At 42.5% G+C, this 18,692-nt stretch overlaps 1 protein-coding gene across 1 annotated transcript in view; it reads right to left on the bottom strand.

Moving 5' to 3' along the window:
* TTLL9 (tubulin tyrosine ligase like 9) overlaps positions 1 to 18,692 on the bottom strand; it is a 58,672-nt gene that overhangs the window by 38,131 nt on the left and 1,849 nt on the right. Inside the window, exons 2-3 of the mRNA XM_068986805.1 lie at positions 9,428 to 9,471; positions 407 to 499 (exon numbers count right to left, since the gene is read on the bottom strand). Coding sequence (XP_068842906.1) covers positions 407 to 499; positions 9,428 to 9,471 — 137 coding nt within the window. The remainder of the gene's footprint in view (positions 1 to 406; positions 500 to 9,427; positions 9,472 to 18,692) is intronic.

Genomic DNA, 18,692 nt, shown 5'->3' with positions numbered 1-18,692 from the left:
GGATTAGTAAGAGGCCAGGACCTGCTATCACGGGAGAATTCACCCTGTGGGTCTATGATGGATGCATAGAGATCAATAGGACACTGGCTGTGGAATAGCCAAATTGCACTGGGTTTGAACCCCACACTGGCACTTACTTTCTGTGTGACCTTAATCAACTAGCTTAATATCTCTGAACATAATCTCTTCTTTCTGGATGGTTATGAGGCTTAAATAAGACAGAGACGGCATCAGTAATGCCCTTGACACACTGTGGATGCTAAATAAATATTGGCCCCTGTCATAGCCAAATTGGAACAAATCCCAGAGGCCACCCAGGGGAACTGGGAGAAAAACAAAGGGAGACAAGGACCTGAGAGACAAAGGGAAGGAGAGATGAGGCTGGTGGAGGGGGACGGAATCTTACTCCTTTACTTCCACCCATCCTGGCCTGTGGCGAAGGACGTCCATGAGAGTATTCATAAGAGTGGTCTTGAACCGGATTGAGGCTCTCTGCTCTCTGCAAGAAAAGGCAACAGAATATTTGCTCAGAATCAACTATTTCCCTAGGATGGGCCAGGGATAGCAAAAATGGAAAAGGAAGAAATGTTAATTCCATACCTGGAAATGCCAAAACAGAATTTCCTAATTCCAGAATCTAGCATCATAGCATGAAACACTTTTAAAAATCAAATTGAGAATTACAGAATCTTTGAATCATTGAAAAATAATAGCAGTCACTTGCTTCAGTGCTTACTATGGTTTGGTGACTTTACATATGCCACTGCTAATTCTTATATTGAATGGTGTGTGCTATGTGCGTGCCCAGTCGCTCAGTCATGTCCGACTCTTTGAGACCCATTGACTGTAGTCCGCCAGGCTCCTCTGTCCATGGAATTCTCCAGGCAAGAATACTGGAGTGGGTGGCCATTTCCTTCTCCAAAGGATCTTCCCAGCGCAGGGACTGAACCAGGCCTCCTATGTCTTTTGCATTGGCAGGCGGGTTCTTTGCCACAGTGGCACCTGGGAAGCATATTAAGTGATAAGTATTTGCAAATCCCCCTTTCTGTTACTCATCTGAGAAGACTCCTTTGTCTCTCAGGTCCTTATCTCCCTTTGTTTTTCTCCCAGTTCCCCTGGGTGGCCTCTGGGATTTGTTCCAATTTGCTCCAATTTCCTTTTCCCTCTTCCTCCTACCAGGAAAACTACAACCCCAGCACATCAGATATAAAACAAACATAAGACGACACTGAAAGGGGCACAGAAGAAGGCAGACTGACTGGCTGAGGATCTCAGGACCCAGAGAATTGCATGTGGTAAACTCCCCAGGCTATCTTTTTGCCTCATAGGTCCCCGATGTGGAGAGGAAGAAGCGGGCAAGTCTGAAACACCAATGGGCACAGACAAAAAAGCTCCAATAAAAGCCCCTCTCTCCAACCAGGAAAGGAAGACTTAGACAGTAACTTCTGTACTCTGGCCAACTCTGTGGCTTAGCAAAAGCTGAATGGGGAATCTAGACTTCCCATCAGGTTGTAACAAGGCATCCAACATCCCCCAAGACACCTGGGTAGGTTGGTGTCAGAGGTCAAAGATGGAGCCAGGACTTTCATCACTAGCAGGTGGTAGTAAGATGCCCACACCTGCTGTGACAGTGGAGACCATGTGCCTGGACTTCTGTCCCCACCTGGCAGTAAGGAGGCACCCCTCTCCCTTGGGCTGACTGTCAACAGAGGCCTGGTAAAGAATCAGGACTTTCACTACCACCCGGTGGTAATGAGGCTGCACCTCCTGTGGTGTTCGAGTAGGTCAGGTGGGGAGCAGGTACATGGTGCTCCCAGCCAGGGTGAAATCAGCAGAGGCCTAGTGGAGCCAGAACTCCCACTCCACCCAGCAGTAAGAAGGAGCCCCCTCTACCCTCAAGTGTCAGTGGAGGCCAAGTGGGGAAACTAGACCACCCTATATGACAATAATGAGGTGGTACCATACCCCCTTCCCTGGCCAGAGCAGGGTCAGAAAATGTCACCTAAGACAGGTTTAAACAAGATCCAGAGTTCTACAGCATAATACCCCAAATGTTCAAGATTCAATTGGAACTCACTTGTCACACCAAGAATCAGGAAAATCTCAATGTGGCTATTACCCATGCCAAAGTGGCAGATGTGTTAGAATTATGTGGCAAGTTTTCTAAAGCAACCATCATAAAAATGTCTCAGTGAGTGACTAAGGACACATTTGAAGAACATATGAGGAACCCAGGAAAAAAATCAAAGATGTGTACTTTCACTAATCTTATTCAACATAGCTCCAGAAGTTCTAGACAGTTCAAGAAGGCAAGAAGTGATGTAGATCAGGAAGGAAGAAAGAAAATTGTCCCTTTTTGCAGATGACTATGTAAAACTTCCCAAGGAATCTAAGAAACAATTCATGAACTAATAGGTGAGATCAGTGAGATCACAGGATATAAAATGAATATTCAAAAATCAGTTATATTTCTATATATTATCAGTGAACACATGAACACTGAAATTAAAAATATAATTTACAAGTTCTTTTTAAAAAGGCATATTTAGGTGCAAATCTAACAAAACATGTGTAGAACTTATGTACTGAAAACTACAAAAGCAAAAATTCAAAGATCTAAATAAACAGAGAACTGTGCTATGTACATGGATTGGAAGACTCAGTAGAGGTGTCAGTTCTTCCCAAATTGGTGTGCAGATTTAATATGATTCCTGGGATCAAAATTCTAGTGAGATTTTTTTGCAGGATAATTCTAAAATATATGTGGAAAGGCAAAGATATTAGAAGGGCTTCCCTGGTGGTTCAATGGTAAGGAATTCGCCTGCCAATGCAGGAGACACAAGACATGCAGGTTCGATCCCTAGGTCAGGAAGACCCTTGGAGAAAGAAATGGCAACCCACTCCAGTATTCCTGTCTGAAAAATTCCATGGACAGAGGGGCCTGGCAGGCTACAGTCCATGGGGTTGCAGAGAGTCAGACATGACTAAGCAACTGAGCACACACAAACACACAAAGATATTAGAACTAGAATATCTAAAACAAATTTGAAAAGAAGAATAAAGTGGGGTCATTTCAGTTCAGTTCAGTTGCTCAGTCGTGTCCAACTCTTTGCGACCGCATGGACTGCAGCACGCCAGGCCTCCCTGTCCATCACCAAGTCCTGGAGCTTGCTCAAACTCATGTCCATCAAGTTGGTTATGCCTTCCAACCATCTCATCCTCTGTCGTCCCCTTCTCCTCATGCTTTCAATCTTTCCAGAATCAGGGTCTTTTCCAGTGAGTCAGTTCTTCTCATCAGGTGGCCAAAGTATTGGAGCTTCAGCTCCAGCATCAGTCCTTCCAGTGAATATTCAGGACTGATTTCCTTTAGGATGGACTGGTTTGATCTCCTTGTAGTCCAAGGGACTCTCAAGAGTCTTCACCAACATCATAGTTCAAAAGCATCAATTCTTTGGCACTCAGCTTTCTTTATAGTCCAACTCTCTCATCCATACATGATTACTGGAAAAACCATAGCCTTGACTAGATGGACCTTTGTCGGCAAAGTAATGTCTCTGCTTTTTAATATGCTGTCTAGGTTGGTCATAGCTTTTCTTCCAAGGAGCAAGCATCTTTTAATTTCATGGCTGCAGTCATCACCTACGGTGATTTTGGAACCCAAGAAAATAAAGTCTGTCACTTTTTCCATTGTTTCCCCATCTATTTGCCATGAAGTGATGGGACCAGATGCCATGATCTTAGTTTTTTGAATGTTGAAATTTAAGCCAGCTTTTTCACTCTGCTCTTTCACTTTCATCAGGAGGCTTTTTAGCTCTAATTCACTTTCCCTCATAAGGGTGGCATCATCTGAGTATCTGAGGTTATTGATATTTCTCCCGGCAATCTTGATTCCAGCTTGTGCTTCATCCAGCCCAGCATTTCGAATGATGTATTCTGCATAGAAATTAAACAAGCAGGGTGATAATACACAGCCTTGATGAACTCCTTTCCCGATTTGGAACCAGTCTGTTGTTCCATGTCTGGTTCTAACTGTTGCTTCCTGACCTGCATACAGGTTTCTCAGGAGACAGATCAGGTGGTCTGGTACTCCCATCTCTTTCAGAATTTCTCATAGTTTGTTGTGATCCACACAGTCAAAGACTCTGGCGTAGTCAATAAAGCAGAAGTAGATGTTTTTCTGGAACTCTCTTGCTTTTTCTATGATCCAACGGATGTTGGCAATTTGATCGCTGGTTCCTCTGCCTTTTCTAAATCCAGCTTGAGCATCTGGAAGTTCTCGCTGCACACACTATTGAAGCCCCGCTTGCAGAATTTTGAGCATTGTTTTGCTAGTGTGTGAGATGAGTGCAATTGTGCGGTAGTTAGAACATTCTTTGGAGTTGCCTTTCTTTGGGACAGGAATGAAAACTGACATTTTCTAGTCCTGTGGCCACTGCTGAGATTTCCAAATTTGCTGGCATATTGAGTGCAGCACTTTAACAACATCATATTTTTAGGATTTGAAATAGCTCAGCTGGAATTCCATCACCTCCACTAGCTTTGTTTGTAGTGATGAAAGGCAACCATTTTGCCTTTTTGCAATTCTTTTTCTTGGTCACGGTCTTGATCACTGCCTCCTGAACAATGTCACAAACCTCCATCCATAGTTCTTCAGGCACTCTATCAAATCTAATCCCTTGAATCTATTTGTCACTTCCACTGTATAATCATAAGGGATTTGATTTAGGTCATACCTGAATGATCTAGTGGTTTCCCTACTTTCTTCAATTTAAGTCTGAATTTTGCAATGAGAAGTTCATAATCTGAGCCACAGTCAGCGCCTGGTCTTGTTTTTGCTGACTGTATAGAGCTTCTCCATCTTCGGCTGCAAAGAATATAATCAATCTGTGGGGTAAATCATTATGTAGCTACAATAATCACAGAAATGTAATTCATTTCTGTGGTATTCACAGAATACTGTGTGATATTCACAGAAAAAGAGATACAGAGACCTAGAGAAAAGAAAAAAGAACAAGGAAATAGACCCACACAAATATGCCCAAATAAATTTTGAGAAATGAAAAAATCAATTTGATGGAGGAAGAATAGCCTTTTCTATAAATGGTGCTGGAGCAATTTGATATGCATATGCAAAATATGAACCTAGACTTAAACCTCATACTTTATTGTGTAAACTAATTTTAAAAGTTAATTTTATTTAATTAATTTATTTATTAATTTTCGGCTGTGCTGGGTCTTTGATGCTGTGTGCAGGCTACTCTTCATTGTGGAGCACAGGTTTCTCCTTTCAGAGGCTTCTTTTGTTGTAAAGCTTTGACTTAGTTGCTCCTTGACATACAGGATATTTCTAGACCAGGGATCGAACCTGTGTCCTCTGCACTGGCAGGCAAATTCTTAGCCACTGGATCACCAGAGAAGTCCCTTAGACCTCAGAGTTTATATAAAACTTAAGTATAGCCCCCCTAGGCTCCTCTGTCCATGGCATTTCCCAGGCAAAAATACAGAAGTGGGTTGCCATTTCCTTCTCCAAAGGATTTTCCTGACCCAGAGATAGCACCTGCATCTCCTGCATTGCAGATGGATTCTCTACTGCTGAGCCACCAGGGAAGCCCAAATTAATAGCACAGGAAACTTAAATGACCAACAAGGCATGCTAAAATATACTCAACCTTATCAATAACCAAGAAATGCAAATTATGATAAAAGGACTTCTGCTTTTAGTTAGGATATAAAAGGATGTGAAAGAGTTTCAATACTATAGTAACAATGAGAAAACAATGCATAAGATAAATGTCCCTGTTCGTGGTGGAGAGCAACGGGCAAAGGAAAACTTGACAAATGAATTCCGGAGAGAATGGAGGAGCAGAGAAGATGCAGCATTTTCCAGGTCTGGGTCTGGGTTGGACAAGTGAGGGAGCAATGGCAGCGGTGGAAGATAGACTTTGCGGTGCCAGGAGAAATTAGCTGAGTTTAGACATGTGGGCTTCCCTGGTAGCTCAGCTGGTAAAGAATCTGCCGGCAATGCAGGAGACCCCAGTTCAATCCCTGGGTTGAGAAAATCCCCTGGAGAAGAGATAGGCTACCCACCCCAGTATTCTTGGGTTTCCCTGGTGGCTCAGACAGAATCCACATGCAATGCAGGAGACCTGGGTTCTATCCCTGGGTCAGGAAGATCCCCCTGGAGGAGGGTATGGCAATGCACTCCAGTATTCTTACCTAGAGAATCCCCGTGGACAGAGGAGACTGGCAGGCTACAGTCCATGGGGGTCGCGTAGAGTCAGCCTGAGTGACTAAGCACAGCACAGCACAGACAACAGGTAGGGTGGATAAAAATCTGGAAGAGTCCTTTCCAAAACCAGATGAAATAAAGACGGATTCTGGCAAATTTGCTTAAGAAAGGAGCACTACTATAGAAAACAGTAAAGCTGAGAGAAAACCCAGACTTCTGCACATGGTGCTTGCATTCCAGCAACCCTGCCAGAGTTGAATCCCAAAGTGGACAAAAACAATCAATCCAACAAACAAACAAACAACTGCAGTCCAATCTCCTCCCAGGTCAGATACTGCTGCTGCTGCTTCTAAGTCGCTTCAGTTGTGTCTGACTCTGTGCAACCCCATTGATGGCAGCCCACCAGGCTTCCCCGTCCCTGGGATTCTCTAGGCAAGAATACTGGAGTGGGTTGCCATTTCCTTTTCCAATGCATGAAAGTGAAAAGTCAAAGTGAAGTCGCTCAGTCGTGTCCGACTCTTCGCGACCCCATGGACTGCAGCCTACCAGGCTCATCCATCCATGGGATTTTCCAGGCAAGAGTACTGGAGTGGGGTGCCATTGCCTTCTCCAATATCAGATACTAACAAGCTCAAAATGGCAGTACAGGAGGCTAGGCTCGAGATGAAGTCAGTGTATTAAAGCTTTGATCCAACCCATGCTCCCAGCGCATATAACAAGTTATGTTTATACTGTAGTCTGTTAAGTGTGCAGTAGCATTGTGTCTCTTTAAAAATGGACATAACTTAATTTAAAAACATTTTATTGCTGGGACTTCCCTGGTGGTCCAGTGGTTAAGAATCTGCCTACCAATGCAGGGTACACGATTTCAACCCCTGGTCTCAGAAGATCCCACATGCCTTGGAGCAACTAAGCCCTTGATTCACAACTACTGAGGCCCACGTGCCTAGAGCCTGTGCTCAGCAGCAAGAGAAGGCTGAGCACCACAGCGAAGGGTGGTCCCCAGTGGCCACAACTAGAGAAAGCCCATGTGCAGCAACGAAGACCTAGCACAACAAACAATAAAATGAATAAATATGTAAATTTAAAAATTTAAAAATACTTAATTTAAAAAAAATGCTGTCCTTTGAGTCCTCAGTGTGGTGTAGTAGTAACATCAAAGATCACTGATCATAGATTCTCATAATAAATATAATAATAATGAAAAATTTGAAATGTTGAGAATTACAAAAGTGTGACACAGACACAAAGGCAGAAAATCCTGCTGGAAAACGGCACAAATAGACTTGGTCAATGCAGGGTTGCCACAAACCTTCAATTTGTGAAAAAAAAAAAAAACACATAGTATCTGTAAAGTGCAACAGACCAAAGTATAATGAAAGGATGTATGCTTGCACACAAACACATGTACACAAATATATGAGGGTGTGGAAGTGGGTGTATGTAATTTTTTTGGTCTTCACTATTTTTTATACACAATGTACAGAATGGAATATAAAATACATAAGACATGCAATAATAAAGCAGAAAAATGTAATGCATAATCAAGAGGAAAAACAGCCAATTGAGAAAAACTCATAAATGACCCAATTATTGGAGTTATAAGATTAAGACTTTACACAGATACTATAAATATGTTAAAGAATTTATATGAAAAGATGGATATAATAAGTAAATATATGAGTCATTGCAGAAAAGATATTGAAAGTCTAAAAAGGAACCAAGATGGAAGAATCTAAAACTGAAAATTACAGTTATCTGAAATTAAAAATTCACAGGATAAATTCAATAGGCGATTGGACATTATCGAAGAAAGGACAGTAATGTTAGTCAAAGGGTACAAATTTCCAGTTATAAGAGAAATGAGTTCTGAGGATCTAGTGTGTAGCATGGTAACTATACTGTATGATATGCTTGAAAGTTGTTAAGAGTGGATCTTAAGTGTTCTCACCATAACAACAACAACAAAATGGTAATTCTGTGAGGTGAAGGATGTGTTGACTAACCTTATTGAGGTAAACATTTTACAATATATATGTGTATCAAATCATCACATTATACACTTTAAATTTACACAATACTATAAGCCAATTACATCTCAGTAAAGCTAGAAAACAATTGAAAGATAGTAAGTTTGCAGACAGGACAATAGAAATTATTCAATCTGAATTAGAGAAAGAAAAAATTTAGAAAAAGAGATCTCAGGGCCTTACAGGACAATATCAAACAATATAACATACATGAAATCCATGGCAACATACGTCACCAACGGGAGCTGGTGATAGACAGGGAAGCCTGGCATGCTGCAGCCCGTGGGTCAGAAAGAGTCGGCCACGACTGAGTGACTGAACTGAATAAAACAGATGGATGGGTTCTGTTATCAGAAGTGCTCTTTGTTTTGTTGAGGTGGGAGCAGACGTGTAAATTTGGGGCCAGGATTTGGAACGTAGTGGAATTGCTCTATGTGCAAGAGTGAAAGGTTTAAAATTGGTGGAAAGGAGTCAGTACATATAGACAGAAAGCAAAGAAGATGGGTGCTGCATGAGAGAAAGGTCAGAGACCATGCATGCCCTCCCCAGTAATGGTGTAGTCAGGAAGGACTTTAGAAAAAATAGAAACATCTAAATGAAATAAGAAAATTCTAAAAGAACTGCCATGGTGTGTGCAATGTAACTACCTCCTTAACTCCCCACAAAAATCTTCAGCAAAGTCTGCATTGCTCACTTCTGCTTTGTGCATGTGGATTCTGTTTAAGAAATCCAAAAAGGTGCTGAGTTCTGCACCCAGGTTACTGTTGTAGAGTGGTGCAGAAGTTTAGAATAGATTTGTCATTTGAGTTATTAAGTCCACTTCACATGGCTGTTGAATGAGGCAGGTACAACATGGTCTGTGGAGTCCAACAAGCTCTGTCACTAACAGATCCTTCAGTCTTGACCAAGTAACAGCTTCTCTGAGTTTGTCTCCCCATCTGTAAAATGGACAGAACAGTAGTATCTACTGCAAAGAATTGTGGTCAGGATTCATTGAGATAAGCAAGTGAAGCAACACGCCCAGGGCCTGGCAAGTGCTTGCTGTTTATTATCATTATCCTTATCATTATCAAAGTAAAGAAGGGGGAAGGGAGAGACGGACAAAGGGAAGGAAGGAAGGGAGGCAGCAATTAGTTCTGGGTTTATTGGACTGGGTGGGACCACTCACCGTTCTTTTCCTTTTGGCAATCCATGGCCCTTGTAATTTTGATTCTGCAATGAGAAAATGAAAGTGATATAATTTTACGCATTTGCATTCTGTTTTTCCAGCTCAACTTACTGCAGATATTAAAATGTTCAAACTATCAGACTCAGCACTGCACAGATGCTATGACAAGAAGGTTTAGCCTGCCAAAGTTCTCACTGGTTAGCATGTACTCAGAAACTTGGTCCTTGGAATGAACCCCCAAGGATCCAAGGGTCCACGTCACTCTAGGCTTACTCCAGATATGACCATATAGTGAATACCCAGTTTTAAGTGTTTCAAATGTCCAACCATGATCCCCAGTATGAGGGCTGAACTCAGTGGGATCTGGACCTTCTGTAACATTGAATGTTTGATTAGACCCATGATTCAGGAGGAGCTGGGTTAATGACTCAGAGCAATATTAATTGCTTTGACTCAAAATGGACTTTCCAAATCCTCAAAGGGTATTTGGGGTATTATTCTCCTACAACTATGTCCAAAACAGTTTGATCCTCAGTCCTGGTATGACTGATCCCTAAGGCAGGTGTGAAAGGAGAATCAGAAATTGGTTTTATGCAAGATGACCTATGCACCTTGGACAGATGTGCCATCTGTATTAGTCTTCTATTGCTGCATAACAAATTACCACAAACATAGTAGCTTAACGGAGAAGGCAATAGCAACCCACTCCAGTACTCTTGCCTGGAAAATCCCGTGGACGGAGAAGCCTGGTAGGCTGCAGTCCATGGGGTCGCTAAGAGTTGGACACGACTGAGCGACTTCACTTTCACTTTTCACTTTCATGCATTGGAAAAGGAAATGGCAACCCACTCCAGTATTCTTGCCTAGAGAATCCCAGGGACAGAGGAGCCTGACAGGCTGCCGTCCATGGGGTCGCACAGAGTCGGACACGACTGAAGCAACTTAGCAGTAGCAGCTAGTAGCTTAAAGCAGTGCAGATCTATGTCCCACAGCTTCCTTGGACTAGGAGTCAGTCTGGGCACATCTTAGCTGGATCTTCTGCTCAGGTCTTGCAAGGCTACCATCAAGGTGATGGCTGTGGTTATGTTTCTCCTCTAGGGCTTGGGGTCCTCTTCCAAGATCATCCAGATTGTTGGCAGAATTGTTATTTGGGGTTGTACAACTGAGGTCCCTGTTTATTTGCTAGTCATTGGTTGGGACTGCTCTCAGCTCCTAGAGGCTGCTTGCAGTTCCTTTTGAAGTGGCCCCCTTAGGCAGTTCAAAACATGGATGCTTACTTTCTTCCAGGCCAACAAAAGCATATCCCTCTGATTCCAACCCTTCTCCCACTCCAAGCTGGCTATGATGGAGGCTCATATAACATGGTAATAACTATCCCATCAAAGCCACAGGCTCCATCAACACTCAAGGGGAGGGCATTATACAAAGTGTGTACACCCAAGCTGGGAATTTTGGGGGCCATCTTAGAATTCTGCCTACCACACAATGCTGTGCTGTGCTTAGTTGTGCAGTCGTGTCCGACTCTTTGTGACCCCATGGCCTGTAGCCCACCAGGCTCCTCTGTCCATGGAGATTCTTCAGGAAAGAATACTGGAGTGAGTTGCCATGCCCTCCTCCAGGGGATCTTTCCAACTCAGGGATTGAACCCAGGTTCTGCACTGTAGGCAGATTGTTTACCATATGAGCCACCAGAGAAACCCAAGAATACTGGAGTGGGTAGCTTATCCCTTCTCCAGGGCATCTTCCTGACCCAGGAACTGAACTGGGTCTCTTCCATTGAAGGTGAATTCTTTAAAGCTATCAGGGAAGCCCATACTATACAATGCTGCTGCTGCTGCTAAGTCGCTTCAGTCGTGTCCGACTCTATGCGACCCCATAGACGGCAGCCCATCAGGCTCCCCTGTCCCTGAGATTCTCCAGGCAAGAACACTGGAGTGGGTTGCCATTTCCTTCTCCAATGCATGAAAGTGAAAAGTGAAAGTGAAGTCGCTCAGTCGTGTCCGACTCTTAGCGAGAGCAGCCTACCAGGCTTCTCCTCCATGGGATTTTCCAAGCAGGAGTACTGGAGTGGGGTGCCATCGCCTTCTCCGACTACACAATGCTACCCCTCAAAAAGACAGGAGAAAGGGCTAGAGGTTACTGTTTTACAAAACCTGCAGAAGTAAGCCTCCCACAAAAGCAAGGGTAATTTTATCCTGTTTCAATCAAGCTCCTCTAATTCCCCTAGTCAAGGGTTCTAATCTTTTTTTCATAACATCTTTTATAACCTCACATGTTTATGTATGTTTACACAGTTGCTCCAGAGTCTTTGCTTGAAAAAAATTTCCCATTTCTCACTGAATTGCCTTGCCTCTTTTGTCAAAATTCAATTGGCTATGTATGTGCGGGTCTAACTCTAGACTCTGTTTTGTTCTATTGACTTATTTGTCTACTCTTATGTCCCTACCACACTGCCTTAATTACCATAGTTTTCTAGTAAATCTTGAAATCAAGTAGAGTAAGTCCAATTTTTTCAAGATTGTCTTTACAAGTTGAGGTCCTCTGGACTTCAATATTAATTTTAGGGTCTGCTTGCTAACTTCTGTCAAAAGAGTATATTGGCATTTTTATTGGGATTATAATGAATGTACAGATCATTTTGGGAAGAAGTGACATCAGAAACGATTGAGTGCATTATTCCATGAATATAATCTAGCTCTATTAATCTAAGTTTTCAATTTCTTTCCACTGTTTTCTAGTTTTCAGTATAGAACTCTTGAATATGTTTAATTACATTTATTTTTAGACATTTGATTTTGTGATGCATTGTAAATTTTCACTTTCCAATTATTTGATGGTAAACAGAATAAAGCTCCCTCAAAATGTGTCCATGTCCTAATCCCCAGAACCTGTAAATATGTTAGGTGCCTGTGTGTTCAGTGATGACCAATTCTTTGGGACCCCAGGGACTGTAGCCAGCCAGGCTCCTCTGTCTACGGAACTTAAGGAATCTTCCTGAGCCAAGGATGGAACCCATATCACCAACGTCTCCTCCATTGGCAGGTGAGATTCTTCACCACTGTGCCACTCAGGATTGCATGGCAAAGGGAAATTAAGGTTGAAGGTTTGGAATCAACTGACTTGAAAATAGAGACATTATCCTGGATTATTTGGGTGGGCCCAAGATAATCACTTATTTTTTTGCTCTGAAAGTGAAAGTCGCTCCGTCGTGTCCAACTCTTACAGTCCATGGAATTCTCCAGTCCGTGGGTAGCCATTCCCTTCTCCAGGGCATCTTCCCAACCCAGGGATCGAAATAGAGAAATGGAAGTGCCATTCTTCGGAGGTGGAACACGGGGTAAAAAGCAGGCCGGGGTGGGACAGCTGGATTCTAGAGTAATTCATTCTTTTCCCTGGGTCTAATCTTTCCCAGATTAGAAATCTCTACCACTTTTGAAATGGGGGCGTTGGTCTGTGCACACATAGAGGGCAGGGGCTTGTCCTGTCCTCTAGTATTGGGCTGGCCTCGGAAAAAACACTAATAAGCGTTTGGGGGATGGATGGATGAGAAAGTTGCAAGCGGCCGACGGGGTAAATAGATCTCTAAAGAGCTTTTCCAGATCAGAAAATCTGTAATTCTGAGCTTTCCACGGAGTCACAAAAATCGCTGACTATAGTTTAGAATCCTAGAGTTTCATACATTTCTGGCTGGCAAATCAGGTTTCTTAAACTCGCGCTGAAACTCCGGCGTTGCGCAGGATGCCGGGACTTGTAGTTTTTTCTCTAAACGCGACATTTTCTTCCTTGCTAACGGGAATCCCTCCACAAGGACTCCTCAACTTCTGAACCCCTCTGCGATTTCTCTCCCTCTCTAGGGACGATGAACCATTTGGATCGAGGGGCATGCCTACCTTCGGTCGTGACATGATAGGATTCCCCAGGGCGCGATCCAAACCGCCGCTTTGTCTGGCTACAGCCTTAGCGTCCCGTTGCCAAGGCGACGGAGGGAGGGCTCTGCCGTTCTGATTGGATGAGGTTAGGAAACTCCTTTACGCGGAACTCACAGACCCCAGCTCAGAAGCCATTGCGTGACAAGGTGTCCCAGACTCCTCTAATCCCTAAAACTTTCTCCCCCAGCCCTAAGCCACCGCAACCTAGCCGGAGACTGGCTGCCAACCGAGGGCACTCACTCCTCGTGTCTCCTCCGGCTGCACTTCGGTCGACCTAATAGACCTGCATCTGAAAAGTTGTCAGCTTTTGGTCAATGCGATGGTTCTAGGTTTCCTTACTCGGTCGCTCACAGTCACCTGGTCAGTTGCTCACGTGGCCAATCAGTGGCCAGATCACTCTTGATCTCTCTCAATCACTCTAATTCTTAGGCACCAACTCAGTGCCAGGACTCACCTCAACGTCTGCAGTAGCCTCCTGACCCTCTAGGAGTGCCCACTTTGCCCTATCCATTCCAGTTCATTCTTTGCACTGTTGGCAAAGAGCTCTTTAAAACACAACCCTGATCTTGTCTCTCGCCTGCCTATAACCGGGCCACTTATTCCTCACTGCGCCCTGTACTGGCTCCGTGTCCTTCCCTGCCTTACCTGCCACTGCCCCAGGATCTATGTAAAAAACAAGATGAAGTCGCTCAGTCGTGCCCAGCTCTCTGCGACCCCATGGACACCAGGCTCCTCCATCCATGGGATTTTCTAGGCAAGAATACTGGAGTGGGTTGCCATTTCCTTCTCCAGGGAACTTCCCAACCCAGGGATTGAACCCAGGTCTCCCACATTGTAGACAGACACTTTACTATCTGAGCCACCGGGGACGTCTATATCTATATCGCTGATTAGAAACTATTTTAAAATTTTTGTTGTTGTTATTTTATACCAATAAAAATATGTAGGAATATATCTAACAAAATATATGAAAGACATTTCATCAAACAACAAATTTTTATTAAACATCTACTGTTATGTCCTGGCTCATTCTTGACTCTGAGGATACAACAGTGAACAAAACTAATAAAGACTGTGGAGTTAATATTCTCATAGAGAAAATTACAAAACGTTATTGAAGGACATTAAAGAAGGCCTGAATATGTGGAGGGATATACCATGTTCATGGATGGGAAGACTCAATATCATAAAGACATATATTTTCCCAAATCTAATCAGAATTTTTGAGAGCAATTTTCAAACCCAAACAACAAAGTTTATGTGTTGGAGAAGGGAGATATTTCTCTGCTTATCAAGTCACATATGGTGCAAAAAGGCAAATATTAATGGAATACAATAGGGATCCTAGAAACAGACACAGGTTTTTCTGTACTGATGTACGATAGAGGTAGAATCATAAATCCGTAGGGAAATGGTGGAGAACTCAATAAATGGCACTGAGAAACTGGCTTTCCATAGGAGTAAAAAATTGATGCCTGATTCAAGTAGATTAAAGAATAAATATGGTAAGCAAGTATTTCAGACTACAACTGACCCTTGAATGATGCAGGAGTTAGGGGCACCAACCCCTAAGCAGTTGAAAAACCACCTATAACATGACACTTGGCCCTTCTTGCAGACGGTTCCACAACCTTGGATTCAACCAATCTCTGATTGTATAGTACTGTATTATGCTTTTATTGAAAAATAAGTGGACATGCCCAGTTCAAATTCATGTTATTCAAAGATCAACTGTGGAGTATGATTTTTTTAATAAACCACAACTTATAAGGGAAAAACTGATCTGTGACTTTCTCAAAATTTAAACTGCCATTTAACACTGCTGTTGCTGCAAAGTCACTTCAGTCGTGTCTGACTCTGTGCAACTCCATAGATGGGAGCCCACCAGGCTCCCCCGTCCCTGGGATTCTCCAGGCAAGAACACTGGAGTGGGTTGCCATTTCCTTCTCCAATGCAGGAAAGTGAAAAGTGAAAGTGAAGTCACTCAGTCGTATCTGTCTCTTAGCGACCCCATGGACTGCAGCCTACCAGGCTCCTCCGTCCATGGGATTTTTTCAGGCAAGAGTACTGGAGTACTGGAGTATTGCTTTCTCTGCCATATAACACAAGACATTATAAACCAGACTAAAAGACAAGCTACAGATTAGGAGTAAAAATCTTCAACCTGTATAACAAAGGGATAGTATTCAAAGAACTCTTGCAAACTATTAAGAAAAAGACTCTCTCCCACAACCTGCAAAAGAAAAGTGGATAAAACACACAACTGGGGACTTTCAGTAGAAGAAACTGAAATCACTAATAAGTAATTGAGATATATACATAAAATAATTATAAGATATGGTTTTAACTACATCAACCAGAAAAATATTAAAACATTTATCAATCCCAAGTGTTTGTGAGCATGTTGGGAAACAGGAATCTTTATATGCTGCTGGTACATTCACACTTTGGAAGGCAACTTGGCAATATCTTATAAATTGAATGGGCGCACACCTCACAACCCATCAATTCAACTACTGAACATATGCTCTTTGAATACAGCTGCAAGACCTATGAACTACCTTTCATTTTGCAGCTAATGTGCAAGGTGACAACCTTCCCTAAAGAAGTTGTTACACTTGTGCAAGAGTTGTATGTATACAGATGTTCTTCGCATATAATGTAAAACATTCTTTGTATTAGCAGAAAATATTAGAAATGATTTAAATGTCCACTAGTATGGTGATGGATGAATAAAATGTGATATAGTTTAATAATAAGATACTATATAGTGATAAAAATTAATGACCCGGCTCTATATCAACATAAAAATATCCTCCAAATCTATTTTTGGGTCAATAAAAGAAAGTTGTAGAAGGATAAATATTTTTAAAGGCTATGATTTGTGTTAAATATAAACACATACAAAAGTATATTCTATATACTACAGGTATATAGGTATTACAAATTTAAAACCACAGACTGGAAAGATGTACACCCAATTCATGACAGTATTGCCTGTGGGGAAAGAATTAAAGATGAGGAAAGAGAAGAAGAGATTTCAACTATGTCAAGTTTATTTGGAATTTTTAAAATAACCCAGCTGAAGCAAATATGTCAAAACATTCTTATCTGAATTTGTTTTTCAGTTTTTTTTTTTTAAATGAAAAACAAGCCATAGCAATAACAGAAAATCAGTACTATGAGAGATGACATTTAGGATACTTTGGGAATGCACAATGGTGGGGTCTCACCAACTCTAACTGGAGTCAGTAGAGACTTTCAGGAGGAAATGGGAGTTCATCTGGTAAAGGAAACGGGAAGGGCATTCCAGGAAGCGGGACCAGCATGTACAAAACCAGAAGACAGTGAAACACGTTTGAGGAAGTGAATGCAGATCAGTGACCAGGAAAGAGCGAAGAGAGGAATGATGAGACTGCCAAACCTGTATGTTTTCGTTTGTTTCCTTTTTCACAGATGTGGAAACAGAGCCTTAGAGAGGGCAGTAGAACCCAGGCCTCCTAACACCCTGTCACTTGTTCCGTGATAATAATAATAATAACAACAAGGATGATAATGTGATAATGTGCTGTGTGCAGTCTCTCTAGTAGATACTTCAAATATGTCCTCACTTTTAATCTTGCTACAGACCTAGAGGGGCTTTTTCCCTCCTCGTTTTATAGACAGTAAATCTGAGGCCTGTAGAAGTTAAGAAATTTGCTCCAAGTCACAGTGGCAGAAGGCTGATCCCACAAGGCTTGGTGCGCCCTGCTAAGCAGGTTGGACTTTTCCCCAAGGACATTGAGTGTATTAGGTTCCTACTGCTGCTGTAATTACCGTAAACTGAGTGACTTAAGACAATACAAATGTATTAGCATATAGTTCTTGAGGTCAGAAGTCTGAAATGGGTCTCACTAAGCTAAAATGAAAGTGTTGGCAGGCTTGAGTTCCTTCGGGAAGCTCTGGGAGAGAGGCTATTTCTTTGTCTTCCTTGGCTCATGGCCCCCTTCCATATTTGAAGCCAGAAATCACACCACTGTGACCTCTGCTACTGTTATCACATCCCCTCTGGCTCTTATACTTCTGCCACCCTCTTTCACTTACAAGGATTCACTTACGTGAATCCAAGGTGGCTCCACTGGACCCACCCAAACAATCCAGGCTAATCTCCCCATCTCACAGTCGGCTGATAGCAAGTTCAATTCCATCTGTGGCCTTAATTCCCTCATAACATAACACGTTCCCAATTTTCAGGAATTAGAGAATGGACACTTTTGTCCATTAATTTGCCTACCCTGGTGAACCACTGAATGGTTCTAAGCAAGGAAAGACAAGGTGAGAACTGCATTTCAGCATTTTCACCTTATTATTGGTTTTAGAAAACTGTCACTTCGTGACTCATTTAAGGCAAATTAGGCTGAACAGTACATAGATATTAAATGTGTTAACTCTAATAACTACATTTTCCCAGGGTTTTTAATGTGATAGAGTTCTTTCCTACATGTGCTTTGAAAAAGTCAAGTAGAGGAACAGAGGGCTGTGTGGTAATTGATCCCATATGAATGAGAAAACAGACCCTGGGGCATTTGGTCACCTGCCCAGGTTCACACAACTGTTAAGGCCAGGGACATGAAGAGGAACTGGACTTCAGGCCCTCTTTTAGGCATTTCTTTAAGCTATCTGTGGGGTGGGACATTCTGGGAAACTCAAATCATACATCTTTGGCACAATACTTCATGTGTAACCTAGGGCCCAATAAATAATATTTGTTGAATGGATAAATAGCCATGCTTTTACTTCTGAGGCACAGATAGTGATTTTCAAGGCAGGAAAACTGGGGGTCATCCTAGAATTCCTTCCTGTTCCCCATATCTAGTCTATGTGCAAGTCAGCTAAGCTGCCAAAATACTAATACGTGCTGCATCTGTCCCCTTCTTTCTATTGAGTCTTGCTCCAAGGCCACAGAAACAGAGCCCAGAACCAAGATCACCTCCGAAGCTGACTGAGCCCCTTTGTAACCTTGCCCAAAGCCCCCTGATAGTCACTAACAAGCTTCCTGACTCCCAATTAGGCAAAGATGCCCACTCAGTAAACACCCTATTGCACTTCAACCAATCACCTAACACCAACCGTCCAGCAGGAATTTTCTTTGTCTTGAGACTATAAAAATTGGCTATTAACCCGTGAAAACTGTCGACTTTCCCTGGTCTGTCAGGAGGTCGCCCCACTGAGCTCACAGTGCCCACTTTATCTCTGCTGTTTGTTCTTAATAAACTCACTCCATTCTGAAATGCCCTGTGTCTGAAAATTCTTTTCCAAATTGTGCTTTGACTGCCTCAACACTTTCTAGCTTCTCA

This window comes from Capricornis sumatraensis, chromosome 15 (genome assembly GCF_032405125.1).
Source record: "Capricornis sumatraensis isolate serow.1 chromosome 15, serow.2, whole genome shotgun sequence".
In the NCBI taxonomy this organism is placed as follows: Eukaryota; Metazoa; Chordata; class Mammalia; order Artiodactyla; family Bovidae; genus Capricornis; species Capricornis sumatraensis.
The sequence above is the reverse complement of the archived record's forward strand: the minus strand, read 5'-3'. Positions and strand labels throughout refer to the sequence as shown.